Below are 15,190 nucleotides of genomic sequence, written 5' to 3' on the forward strand. Positions count from 1 at the left end.
GCATCAGAAAGCGCTAGGTCCGTCTTCTTACCTCCCCTAACTCACTCTTTTCTACCTTTTCCTTCCTTTCCTCTTCTTTTTTTTTCCTTTTTCTTTTCGCTTTACAGTTTACCACGTAACGCAACGGTCCCCTTACTTGGCCAGCGCGAAACACCCCCGGGGGTTCGGTCACAGGGGGGATGGACGGTTCTGTGGCCTGGCTGAGCCTGCGCTAACGTTTTACGGCCACGTTACCACGCCACTACCACGAGTAAAATCGAAATCCCATTCCCGTTAATTCTCCATGGAATCGAACTCTGCGGTGGCAACGCCGGCCTCGCAATGGGATTTCATTGTAACTGCGCCCGACTCCGGGCCGGCTAACTTTCGCGAATTTTTCACGCTCCCACTCTTCGAGCCTTAAGCAACGTCGAGATCGAGTTTAACCCTCTCTCGTTCGAATTTTACTTTCTGGTAACAAGTATGTAAAGTCCCACCGCGGAAATCCACGTTCCAAGGTGTCTCAGTTGTGTTGTTCGTCCCACCGTGGACCCGAACTTTGTAATGACACTGGGGAACCTCGGAAGTTCGTGGAACCGCAGATGGAAGATTCTTCGCGGGAACGGTAATACGGCATTTATTAATGGGAAAATTGAAATTGGTCGAGCGTTTCAATTATTCGCGAGTATTTAAGAGAATTTCAATTGTATTATTTCAACTTTGTTTCGCTGCGGCAGTATCTGGCAACGAGCAGGATTAGGATCGAGCCTTAGTTTTCACACGAGAAATATTATGAGATATGCATGCGTCTACTCAAAACTATAGAAATATTTTTTTAAAAGTACGTTACAGATATTTCACTTGTAATTTTAAAAATGGATAGCAACCTGAAATTACGGTGCCCGTCGGTCTTCAAAGTCCAAAAAATGAAAAACGCCTCTCCTGTCATTAATGTTAAACTTCAACTGGGATAAGTCTATGTTTGATGATTGAAACAAGGATCTTATATGTTAATTAATATGTTTCAGCGACAGTGAAACGTAAAGATTTTGAAGGTAAGTCGATATGGATGGATGATGTGGCGTTTGAAAACCAGACGCTAAACGATGAACGTGTTAATGTTTGGCCACGCCATGATAGTACCGCAATGAACAAAGTCGAAACCACAGTCACCCGGAATTCTCTATGGAACTAAACTCTGCGGTAACGTCAGCCTCGCGATGGAATTTTATTGCAACTGTTACGGTGTAACTGTTCGTGTCGAGCAACTTTAAACACAGAACAGCATCGTAACGTGACAAGATAAAAGATGAACTTCTCGTGAGTACGAACTGTCATGTACAACAGAAAGATACAAGTTTAATCGAACATTGGAGATGAAACTTGGTGGAAAAAGGTTGAAGACATCCGATTTCTTTAACAAATGTTCATTATATCTCCATATTATCGTATTAAACAATGATTTATTTATTTACACTTAAAAAGTACACTGAATAAATTTAAATATCATCATATCATTATATCAATATCAATATAAATGAAATATTTCACACATTTTTATAAGTATAATTGAAAGTTTTCCTACTTTGTATCCACATTTTGAAATTAAAGCAACCCATACATAGAATACAAATACACCTGAATCGTTCTATATATCATCGTAACACAATCATCTTGTAAAATAATATCTCTTCCTCATCCACTTTTATCATCCTCTGTCTCTTACCAATCAAATCGTCACGTCAATTCTCCGAAAAATTTCAATTTCACACCCAGTTCGAATGCCAAACGGCACAAAGCACGCTAGCGTTAAGAGCTATCGGGACAGGCGTGAGAAACACGATACGCGACTGTTTTACGTGCTTCAATTTACCATTCGCGAACCGGACCGACGCGACGATCATAATTAAAGAAAAAAGGCTACGCTGGAAACATGATCTGTAAGCGGCTGACCATGGTCCCTGTCGAAAGAACGAAACTCGAGCTTTATCCTTTTTCCGGCATACGTCCAGCGATCGCGCGCGTTGTTCTCCGCTTTTAAATTATTTTTTTTCGTGACAATCGTCACATCTGGCCATAGAGGCAACGAGAATGGGGTTGGTTCTCTAGTTTCTTTCCCCCTTTCTCCCCTCTTTATCTCTTTTACTCTTCAACGTTTCTTTTTCCTCTTTTATATATTTTTTCTTTTGATTCTCTATTTGGGGTGGTTTTCGGTTTCGCGACAGGTGGTACGGCAACGATACGTTGCCCGAATAATTGCGTTTTCGAATTGTCGTTTCCTCCCTCATGGTGGAGCGCCGTTTCACCGTTCTTTGTGCCCAACCATGAAACCAGTATCGAGAAAGACTTTTTCTTCATCCCCGTCGAAACTCTTCGCCCCTCAGGGGAATCCGGTGGAATTCAATGGCCGATTTCAATGGACTGTAGAAGGTAAAGATACGTGAAAAGCTACTCTTCGAGGTACGTCCGATACCTCGAAAATTGTTTTCTCTTACGTCTCTCCCTCTGCTTCTTCCATCTCCTTTTCACCAGCCCTTTCTATCTTTCTTATTTCTTTTTCTTTTCTTTTTTATCTATTATTATTATTATTATTTTTTCTATTACAATTAATCTTGTTTCTTTGTGCTACTCGTTATGCGAGGAAATTTATCAAATCCGAGGATCCTCGCGATTGATTCGAAGCGTCCGCGTGTGTGTTTTGCGTCGTTCGAGTGTAACGCGCGCTTTTCAATTTATTGGCTACAATCCACTCGAAATTTAATAACGTTCCACGTGCTCGTTATCTCCGCTTGTCATCAATAACTGCGGCTCTTCTTGTTCCTCTGTACACTAACACTTTGTCGTCGCCGCTTTTCGTGCAACGCTCTGGAGGATCGCGGCCGTGTTCGCGCGATATTGCGCCAAAGAATGACGCCATACCGAAATCATTTTTTTTTCCTCCACTCTCCACGAACAATCGAGGGAAATAGTCTTTCATATTTTAAAATGGGTCGGTCAGGAAATTTTTGTACGGAATTTTATTATTCCTCGGCTTTAAAATGTAAAGGTGTAAAAATAACCGTGGATTCGTGGAAATTGTATAAAAGGTTGTTGTATAATGAACACAGAAACGTCAAATCATATTATATTCATGTTTTAATTAAGATATCACAGATGAACAAAATTTCGCAACGAAAACAAAAATGAATTTGAGACAAAGTATTTTTATGAACAAAGTTAATTATGATTTTTTATGAAGCATTAATAAGTTTCTTATTTGTTTATCTTTAATAGCGATCGTTTCACAAATTTATAGATCTTTCTTTCTTGTATCAATCCAGTTAAAATCCATATAGAATGTTGCTCACATTTTATGTTTCTTACTTTAACCAGTATACTTGCAGAGTAAAATAAAATTATTTGTAACTTGAAGACTGAGCCCAAAACGTTATTTTTGTAAAGCAACTTTTATCATCGCTTTGATCTCTAGAATCAAGCCTATTAATATCCTCTAGATATTTTGTGACACTCTGTATAGAAAATTATTCATGCAACATCAAATCCTCGTCAGAAATATCACGTACAAAAGATAAGAATTTAAAGCGCAATACGAAAAAAGACCCAAGAATACCACATAAAATAACACTTACATAAGACGAAATAAAATGATTTTCTGAGAGCTAATTCAATAGCATTGAACTGCCCGATATCCATAACAATCCGATTGAAACGTCGTTTAGAAAAATCAATTCCATCGTTAGATTGGCCTTCTCGACGAAACAGGAATCGAAAGTAAGATCGGTTGGTCGTTCGAGATAGTCCGTTATCGAGGCTGAAGTCGATCGCGAGACGAAAGAGCGGACAAAACTAAAGAAGAACGAAAGAAAGGACGGAATGAAGGTTAATGGCAATTTCTATGGAGGCGTTTCGAGTAATGGACGGAAAGAAAAGAAAAAGACACGCGAACGAGGTACCTACGGATCGGATTTCGGTCTTTTTAAAAAGCGTTGCAATGTGGTCGGCACAGAGGAAAATGGTCGGCCGTCTCGAGACTTGCGATCGTTCGACAAGGTTAAAAAGCAATTTTCCTTCTCTGACAATGTCGAACAATCGGACTGCAGGTGACCACGGTCACATCGGCGTCACCGACGTCGGTACCGACAAAGCAATTCCGATTCAATCTTCCTGAACGAACCACAACGATGGTATCCGTGGAAAACGAGCGCCAAGTGCAGCGCCGCTCAACAAGAAGTGCACCTGGGCGCAGGAAAAATTTAACCAGGTGCGGTTCGGCGAGATGCTAAACGAAAGCGTGGACACAATTCAAAGCGGCGTATAAAGAAGATTGCAGCAGTTTCATTGGCGCAATTATGCTTCTCTGGTGTTCTTAATACGCCTGGTCTGCTTCTCTGTTCTTTGTTTTGTCTTGGGAAATTGTGAAATTTGTACTTTGTTTCGTAGAAAATTTGTTGTAGCTGGATTTGGAATTAGCTTCTAAATGATAAAATAAAACGATAAATATCGCTTTATCAAAGGTATCGATAATGAAATGTAGTTCTTAGTACTCTTATACGTATACATGGATTAATCTTTGTGCGTTTGTCTACGGAAATTGATTGGACTCTAGTCGACGTGTCATTGTAACTGAGTCTTCGTGTTCTGAGGATTTACAAAGATATATGTATCATTAAAGTTGATTTTTTTTCACTCTGAAAATATATAAAGACACAACATAAGAAACACGGAAAAAGATAAAGGCTAAAGAATTCGCCTTTCTTGATTCTAAAATCGAAACTTTTTAAGAGTAACCAAAGAATTAATTATGCAGTGGAAACAATCCCCTTTCAAGATTTTCTGGGTTACATTCACGATAAACCTAAATTTAAACATGTTTATTCTGATAATTCGCAATTCGAATATTATAACACCTAACGCATTCACACGTATTCAACTACAAAAATTGTCCACTCTCACTCACGCGAAAATCCCATTTTTTCCAAACATCACGGCAAGAATATAATACGAAACCAACTAAAAAGGCAAAGATTTTCCATCTCTCTCTAAAAGAAAAGGTTCCACAAAATATGAAATTTCACAGCGACCACCATTTCCAGTCTGCGTGCATTAAGCCGACATCGATTGTTCGACGTTCGCGACACGACGAGAACAGAGTCGCGCGAGTGCATCCAGGCGAAATGGAAGAAAAGAGTGCGTGGAAAAATCGGGACACGCAACGTTCGTCTACAATGGATCGCTTAGAGGCGAGTAGAGTCGTCAGCTGTCACGATGATGTAGACGACGTTTCTGCCGGGATGATTGACAGTTTTATGGGGGACGACGAAGACCGTTTTTCGGATTTACGAGCAGAACGAAGTTTTATCGTGGCGCACGAGGGGGTCAAGCGTTACGCGACGTTTGATGCTAATCGAAGCGTGATGCTGCAACAGAAGGCGGTTTTTGAACGTTGCTACGTTTGTTCGTTGTTTCCTCGAATTAAATAGTACGCGATTCGTAAAATGGCGCGCGAAGATGCGCCGACTGCCACCGGTCGTAAGATCCTGAATATAGATTCATTTTTATTGCGCCAACTTGAATTCGAGGCGGACGGAGGTTATAAATGTAAATTACTACTTTTGTTGTTTCGCTGCCAGCTGTGCGATCGCTGCGTGTATCGGGCAGAAACAACGGGGGGTAAAATCGTGAGCATACAGAGGGGAGTTTTATGAAAACGAAGTTGATATTCTGTTTGTTTGAAAAGTAGCGGGCTGTTTCGATCTATGAATTTTAGGCGAATGTGTATTTTAAGAAGTGATTAAGTGCAAATTACTTTTCATTAATCTATTAGTTTTCTTAATGGATTGCAAATATTTCTTGCAAATGCACATTTTTATGAACGCTGAAGAAATAATAAAAATACTTAAAAATACTGTTGAGAATTGTGGATCTTAATTGCCGACATAAAAGTAAAGGAACATTAAGGTTACACTTAGAATTCATATTAAAATAGTTTTAGATTTATATAATAAACGATTTCTAGAATCTTTGTCGATATAAATTTGCACGCGTTTCGGCACTCTCTTTGTCTCATCATTTTCCATACCAGACTGCCAACAGAACAGTTACATTCATCTCTTTTTCGAGACGCCGCACACACACATACTTCCTTCAACACACTCATATTCACATACGTGTGTCACTACTACTCGGCCAATCTAGTCTAGCACACAAAATTATAGACATCTCAATAGAAACATTTATTTCCTTCCTCAAATATTGTCATTTTTAGAAGAGTTTTATTATTTTCCTTATACTCTATATATTTATATATCTAGAATGTAACCAGAAATGCATAAGAATCTGTAGTTCAGTTATTGATTCGAAGTGAATCATGAAAAATGCACCAGTCAAGGCACGAAGTGCATAATTAATTATATTTTACAAGATTCATCATTTTCATATACGATACATTAAGCAATAACATTTAGGTGCTCGTTATTGGCGATGATATAGCTACAATAAATATAAAAATAAAAGATTAAAATAGCTACGATACAATGCGTATAGTAGTAATTTAATCTCCGTTAATAATGCTATAAAGTTCTTTTCATTCAAATGTACTACTGGTTAGCAAAAAATATAATTTTCTTTTTATAAGAAGAATTTTTTATACGAGTCTCCAATTTTCATAGCTGCTATACATAGTTCTTGACCACTCTAAGAGTACTTTAAAGTTTTCACTCGAAGCTTACTTTCTTCCATCGTGGAACTTTTGAAACTGACATTAAAAGTTATTAGACACCATGATCAGAAACTTTAATATCATATAAAATTCCAGAAGTTGTCGATTATACTACCAGTAATAAACCATTCGAACTAGAAATGAGGATAATATTTCTGCGCTATGGTCCATAATACTTAAAGAAAATTTGAGTGAGTGATATTTTTTATAACCAAGAATCAAACTTCATAATCTATTATATAAGATATTATGTATCTTTTTGCCTTATTATCTATTGTTATAAAATACTATGAAAATGAAATGTAAAATCTGACGAAAGAACGCAGCATTAGAAAATTACAGTATATGTAGTATTATTCCAATGTGACTACAAAAATATGAGAATGAAAGTATATAATGAAAATATGGAATAAGCAATGGGAAAGTATAACAAGAAAAACGGTTCGTTGGAAAATAAGAATATGCGTGCAAATACTTTTTGTAGCCACTTTATGCGTTGAAAGACTGTGAATTACTCACCTCGCAATTAGAATGACTGATGTTGCTCAGATTCAGCCTGAACACCTTGTCCCTGTAACAAACGAGAAAAACGAAAATGAGCCAACGGTGGCGTAACAACAATTCGCATTAAACGCGGCGATAGCCGAAAGCTCGGGGTATAAATTTTCATTCCGTACGTCTGTGAGATACATTACCCCTGCTGGGCTGCAGGTTCGCCTTATCTAGTCACGGTTATGTATGGTTGTGTAGGAGGCGTGTGGCACTTTGCTTACGGCATTCTGCCCGGCACGGCGGAACTGCTCGCGAACACCACGGAATTTCTATGAGCATCGAAGGAAGGAAACCCTCGTCCCTATGTCTACCAATCTCCTGTATCTTCTTCCTCGACGGATCCCTAACTTTCTTCGTTTCCGTTCTATCGCTTACTTTTTATTAGGATTTCCTTTGACGCATGATCCTCCGGCTAGGCCCAAGGTTATCAAACAAAAAATATACTCACACGACATAAGACAATAACGAGGATGCGGATTGTCATGCAATTTTATATCTTTATGAAAAGAATTGTAGAACTGGCGAATGGCTACTGTGGCGGATAAATGAAAGTTCAAAATTTATACATTATCAATTTCAGTAATTTTTGTATCAAAAGCTTTTTATCATATTCACGACACTCGTCTAATCTGTGGTATATATTATATTTATTCGTTACTCTTATTAAATATAGATCAGGTTCATAAAATTATAGTATCTTTATATATCTCTAATTTTATCAATTTTCTTTTCTCTGTCACTGCACACAGTGATTTCTTTCGTATAATCTAAAAACTATGGCGAGTACTCCACTCTAGATATTAGATTGTCCAAAAAGTCTCTTTCGTTTTATGAGAAAATAATAGACGCACAACGTTTTTTGTTTTATATTATTTTATCGAATTACGTACGATCCATTTTGTTCTGTTGAGATAAACACCGCAATATTTCACAGACTTGGTTTCACATTTGTACGAAGGTGCACTGTTGTAAAAAACATGTTTGCGAAAGAAAGACACTTTTCGGACAATCTAATATTTTATACGTTTCAGTATATTATATACATTCTTTGGATCTTTGGATCTTTGCATTTTTTAATTTATTATAACTGCATAAAAATACATCTAATAATAAAGAACCAAGGCAACGGGGTTTCTCCTTTGGAAGATTTTCCCTCGATTCAGCGAATACAACCCTCTACTTTCCCTCTAGAAATTCCAATGGCGTTAAACTAAACGTTTGTATGGCCAAAGCTACGTGTTCCACGGAATCGTCCGAAACCGGGAATTCGGAACAATTGAAGCTGGAGCTTCGATTACATACAGCTCGTAGGCATATTTAATTTTCGTTTCCACGGCAACTTCATAAGGATTCGGCGAATTATTCACAACGAAGAAATTCCTAATTGCCTGACCTAGAAAATGAAAACCTTCGAGTTTTCCAGCTCGCTATACTGCATAATGTAAGAAACTTTCTTTATATTGATAACTGAACTTTGGGATATATTTTACTGACTTTAAAAGTGAAACATAGACGTACGTGTATAGAAACTGGTATAATATTTGTTTACGAGTGTAATCATGTTTGACTGCATGAACCGCTTTCGTATATATGATAGATGGTAAAATTGGTGAAACTGGTAAATCCTATGCGAATAAAGTGATCACAAATTGGAATTATTATGAATTTCTTACCCCAAAATACTTTCTTTCATCGATAATTAAACTTTTCCATTTCCTGAGAAGGACTTCAAATAATACAATTACTAAGAATATTATTACATATCAGAAATAATCTTTGATCGTTACACAGAAAGACAATATTACTTTGAAATATTTTTAGAAAGTCTTACAGCAAGAAATCTTTAAATATGCTCGAAGCACAAAAAAATTCATGAAAACGGAATATTTTTATTCATTTAGAAAATCAGAAGATTCATCCTCATCCAATTTCGCACATCACTTTCATCATTACAATAAAATACCATGCATACGTCCAAGTCTACAAACACGTACTCGATTCTGAAATACCCTACACGATTACTTCAACCGTGCTATTCGTAAAATCCAGTCGACAAAACCGAATCGTTTCCACGGACGCGCTAATTAGCAAAAACTCCGCAGGACGACGCGGTCGGAAAATGATCGCGATTTCCCGTTACATCTACAACGAGATCGAATCGTGGGTGAAAACAAAAGTGCGTGTCGGCGGATCGAGCGAAATGGTACATGGAACAGCGAGCATTGGTGGCTGGGGTAAATCGAATTTACCCAGTTTCGAAATGTTTCGCAACATTAGCGCCGGCGCGCCACATAACTTTATTCCAATAACCGTTCGTCATTGGCCTTCAATAGAAAACACGCAGTCGGATGGAATGCGGGTTCAGAAAAAAAAAGAAGAAGAAAGACGAAGAAAAAGAAAAATAGTATAAAACGGTGGAAAAAAGACGAAAGAGAGAAGTAAGGGTGAGAAAGGCAGTCGTTTGCTTTACCCTTCGAAGGTTTCCCTTGCTCATTCATCCGGTGCACGCTGCCGTGAAAAAGTAAATAGCGACGTGGAAAAACAAATCCGTAGTTTGGAATCCGGCTGCGCCGGCTTCTCGCTTTCTGGAGAAGTTTCCTGGAGGGCTGACGTGAACAGGTGAATGGGAAAGGCGGGGCGAGACCTTGTACGTGCAAGCTCGTCGCTCGAGACAACCGGAAAGAACGGGGGAAAAAATTTGTACGAAAGCAATTTGCGGGGGTGATCGATGGCGGCGGGAACGCGAGCGTAAAGTCATCGTGTTTTCGATTTAAAAAAACCGCCCAGTCAGCTTGGAAATGCTGGACCGTGGTATCCGATCTCTTTCGAGCCAGTTGAGAATTTCTAACGTTTCCCTTTTCCTTCAGCTTTTCGTTCTGTAATTTTTCGATTGCCTCACGGAGCGAGTTACTTGCAAGAATTTTGATAGAATCGTAGGCGTGACGATATATGTTTCTGGTCTGATGTCTTTCGTAGTTGAATTTTTTTTTTATTCTTTCCTTCTTTCAATTGAATGTATGGTAGTTTATGTCGAAATTGATTATAAATTTATTGTTATATTTAAACAATTTTCTGATAGATTTTTGGTCATTTCTATTGGTATTTAATCAATAGTAAAGTTAAAGAAGATTGCCTCGGTATGGTTATAATATTTAATAAACTTTGTAAAATATTTCAAGATATGATGCTTCGATTTAAACTAGTTTTATAGAAGTGTTACTTGTGCCGATTTTGTAATAACAATAGTAAATGTATTTGTTACATCATAAAAATGTGATAATCTAATGTAACAATAGTACTATCATTCACTAAATTTCATTTTTAAATTTCCTTTTTTTAATCGATTCTTAGATTTGCAATAAATTCTCTCCTAAAACTCGAGACATTATTGTTAAACAAATCTGTATCAAAATAATTGAATAACTTCTTGTTTGATGCATTTCTGAGTTGCCACAATAAATAGAAATTACGAGCGATTATACAATGAAAATAAATATTTCAAAGTAGTTTCATATCAAAGTAATGTAACGTACTCGACAAACTTGGAAATTCACTAGCCAGTAAATCAGAAAAGCGTCGGTGTCTGACTTGGTGTTGCACGTGACGTGACAGACAGCTCCGACCTGCAATGCATTATCCACTGTGTCGAGATCCAGTCCCCATCTTCCCCCTTAAATTTTCGATGGCGAAACGCACGTCAGGAAAGAGGTACCGTTGTTATTAACATCGAAAGCTTTGCAAGAATAATGTATTCTCTGCGATGTAACATAATAGATCGAGTTTAACAATTCGAGGTGTGAATCACTTAACGAATACATATATATATATATAGTTTGACCTGATTTTAAACAAACTTTTACTGCCTATAGGCTAAAATTTTAGATGAGACAAACTTACGAAATATAACGTGTTATTATTTAAATAATTAAAAGATTTGTTCTATCAGATGTCTTTTTTATTATTTTTAATATAATCATATTTTATAACATGACCCACTTTTTTTAATCTAAAAAAAGAAGATTAAAATTTTCGTGTTATATATTACCACATAATATACTGATTTATTTACTTAAAATTTTCTCCGAACGATAAAAACTTCATTAAATTTTGTGTCCTATTTCAATTATGAGATATAAAGGAACGAAGAAGAAATTGTACCTCGGTTTTAATTACACCGAATTGATTGATTTTAAACAAGACCCTACAAAATTTTCATTCGTTAATTAAAAACGAAACAAGCGCGACTCGGTTCAGCGCTACTCCACGACTTTTCTCTTTTTTTTCCGAACCATTTGATTTAATATCCCCAGTACCAAATACATATTGAATAAAACAATAACACAGGAATTTTTACTTGTCATAAAAGAGGTAAAATGCTGTCAGAATCTGTTATCGATCCACTGTCTTTCATCGAAAGTTAATATCGCGGCGTTTAAACGGCGATGAACTAATATCACGATGATCGAGCAAATATGGCGTAGTAAAATCCTTCAAAAGAGTTTTATCTCACGCAAATCCCGTATAACGAGAAATTTCATTCCAGAACGATGAAACTTTTTCGATAGATTCGATTGCGAAATTTACTCCGCGTCGATTTCTTTCGAAAAACACATCGATCAGTGTTTGGCTGCTGCTTATTAGTCGAACAACAGAAAAGCGTAAAAAGACAAAAGAGGAAAAAATAAATTGTTTGTCGATGCGATTATGTCTAACACTATATGATACTTATCGATTTCAAACGTCCATGGCTGTATTACGGCCATTTCAATTGCTGGAACGCTCGATTCTGATCGAATGCGTGAAATCTAATCACATCCGTCGGATTTCGATTGATTCGCTAAATGCGTTTGCCGTGTTTCCAGAATCGTACCACACCGTTGCCCGTTTAATTATGTAAAATATAGCGACATCGTTTAACGTTTAGATACTTCGATTACCAGATTTTTATATTTTATGCATGATAACGATAGCGGTTACGTTGAACATTGTCGATTCTTACTTTTGTTGCTTAGTTCTTCATATAAGTACCAGATACATAAAATGGTTCAATACAATTCCGTAATCGACACTACCAATATTTGGAGCAATATCTTATCGATAAATTTAATTCATAAACTTATAAATACACTTATTCGTTCATGGGTTTCCTACTTTTAGTTTTCTTTTTTTTTAACTTTCATTTTCTTCCCTTCTTCTAATGCAGGCGCAAAATATTTAATTTGTTTTTTTGATATTATTTTGTACGTATACAATACTATTTACTATTAATACAATACTATTGTTTGATTATAATACAATATTCATTACGATGTATTGAATATTGAATACACGATTTACGATCAGTGTTCTACAATTCCATACACTTTTATATCAAAAGAATCGTCAACAAAATGATAGAAATGTAGTAAAAATAAAATCAATTCGCCCGTAACATAAAATCGATTTCCCAGTGGCCAGGCTTTACTTTCATTAAGAGACGTTCCGCTGTATGCTCGTACATAGGTCGACCAATGAGGTATGTTGAATTAGAATAGAGAACGAACCGTGACACGGACTGAATTGGACTCCATTCGATGAACGAAGCGCAATGCATCTCATTATTCGAGCGACAAAGGAGTTTCAAATTAGCCAAGCGAAACAAAGTTAAGCGGTCACGTGTAAACTTTTATGAACGTCTACTCATATAAACGTACATACTTCCTTTCATTCTCCATACCATGGTATACAATTCAGTTTTCAATGAAAATTAAACTTGACTTGCGAATAACGAAAACTTTTAGCAATTCCTATAACTTGCTAGAAAAATTCAGTAGCAAATGCTTGGATGTGTGATAAAACGATTATAGGAAGATTATTCACAAGAGGACATCGAAAGTCTCAAAAGTACTACAAATAGAGTGATCCTCTTGAAGTGCATTAACACGGTACTCGATACATCTAAATCTCGACATGAGAGTCGTTTATTGTCGAGAATGATGGGACTAATCGATGTCATTTTTCCGTAGCACTCCAATATCGACAATGGAAGCACATACTCGACAGCGCAATCTCGCAAGGCATTCACATAATTCCACTCCTTTTTCACGCATCACGTGGACAACGCTTTCCAATATCACAAATTCTTACCCCTGTCCAATTGATACGCAAAAAAAAAGTAAGAGTAAGCCCTAAAACTTATCCCAGTAAAATATATCTAGGCAAATGAAAGAAAAACAAAATGGTTTGTCAAAAGATAACGACTCAACTACAGGATACAATCAAAGAGAGAAAAAAAAAAGACACATAGAAGAAGATAAGAGAGTAACAGATAAGTTCCATAAAATCGTAGAAAGAGCAAGATAAGGTTTCTGTTCCACAGGTTACTAACAGGGTCGTTATAGAACGCCAAAGACTTCCGTATCGCAACATCATTTCAAGAAGACGAGATTCCAATGTTCGACACCGCGATACTAATCCTCGCTACTCTCGTAGAGTAAAGAACGACTTCTTTCTTTTTTCCTCGACTCGGCAACTCGGCCGGAAGTCTGATAATTGCAAGCGTTCGACTAGCGTCTCTTAATGGCGAAGCGAACCGCAACGCAGCCATCGATTCTCCAACTACAATTAATGGGTATCACCTTTCTAATTAACGAGCAACGATGCTCGTACGTAGTATCGATCCTCTGCTGACGATACAACAAGGTAAAAAGGGATCATAAAGGATAAGGGGAAGAGGGACGAAGAGAATCATGATGGGATACGGTTAGGAACATGTGCAGGACGCGAGCCGTGCGACACGAGCAATTCGCATGGAGCGAAAGTGTGATCGTTCGCCACTTATCACCATCAACGACGATCTGAAACGTGCGTCGATTACACACCTCCCCCTTTTTCTCTTTTTTTACTCTTTTTCCTTCCCCCCTTTTTTTGACCTTTATTTCGTTCTTCCATTTTTCCTGCTCTTGCTCGCTTTTTCGTTCATTGTTTTCACTTACACACACACAAACATATACATACACACCTGTGCCGGCATTTTTCCTCGACGGTTTACCCTAGCTGGCATCGACGATGCACGAGCGCGTGTGGTTCTTAGGCGGCGAGGAAAAATTTATTATCACGGGCCAAGAGGTCGAGGCATTATCGAGCAATTTGTTTTGAGGTATCGATTTAACTCCATCGCACCTTTCCTTTGTCCATTTTTCCGAGCGGAAACGTTTATCTTTTTTATTTTTCATTCCATCGACGCGATCTATTATGCTACCATACTGTGTTTTATGAAATAACCTGACCACAGCACGTTATTTTTCTTCATTTCGCATGAATCGCATGGAACTGAAGCGCTAGAACCAGTTGTAATTTCACCGAGCATAAATGTTCTGTTATGATTGACGTTCATAAATAATTCAAATCAATCGTTATACATTTGACACGTTTGTTTATTTTACTCGTGACTTTTTTCGCCTGTCACATATTTTTACAGGAATTCAAATGCAAGGATATTTGCGGCGCGCTTTTGTCGAAGTTTCAGGATTGGCAAAATTAATCAGAATAGTTTACGGTTAGACGAAACTCGTGTACATTAATTGTTACTAGGTTTCCGTTCGGTAACACCGAGGTTACTAATTGCAGTGTGGCTCATTATCGAACTAATATTGGATTTCGTAATTCGAGGGAAGTAGGTAATTAACACGTCAGCATTTTTCTGTAGAAACGACAGGACTTGTACTTTTATGAAAAAGAAGGTGTCGATCGATGAGGAGACAAATATTTATAAGTTGTTATTAGCGTTCAATACAACAAAATTTATTGATTGAATTTTTTTAATTGAAAGATAAATTTTCTTTGACAGATTCCAATTTTAATTCTATAGGATAAAGAGGCGAAATATGTATATTCACATAGGTAACAAAAATTGACAAGACATAAAACGCTTTTATAATAATTGATAATAATTTCATTTTC

The 15,190-nt window shown here is 37.1% G+C and overlaps 1 protein-coding gene across 5 annotated transcripts in view; it reads right to left on the minus strand.

Moving 5' to 3' along the window:
• Positions 1–15,190, minus strand: part of LOC126915887 (semaphorin-2A) — a 558,427-nt gene that overhangs the window by 53,124 nt on the left and 490,113 nt on the right. For all 5 annotated transcript variants that reach the window (XM_050721020.1, XM_050721018.1, XM_050721019.1 and 2 more), the window contains one exon: positions 7,217–7,268. In XM_050721020.1, the coding sequence (XP_050576977.1) occupies positions 7,217–7,268 (52 nt within the window). The remainder of the gene's footprint in view (positions 1–7,216; positions 7,269–15,190) is intronic.

Source organism: Bombus affinis, chromosome 4, assembly GCF_024516045.1.
Source record: "Bombus affinis isolate iyBomAffi1 chromosome 4, iyBomAffi1.2, whole genome shotgun sequence".
Lineage (NCBI taxonomy): Eukaryota > Metazoa > Arthropoda > Insecta > Hymenoptera > Apidae > Bombus > Bombus affinis.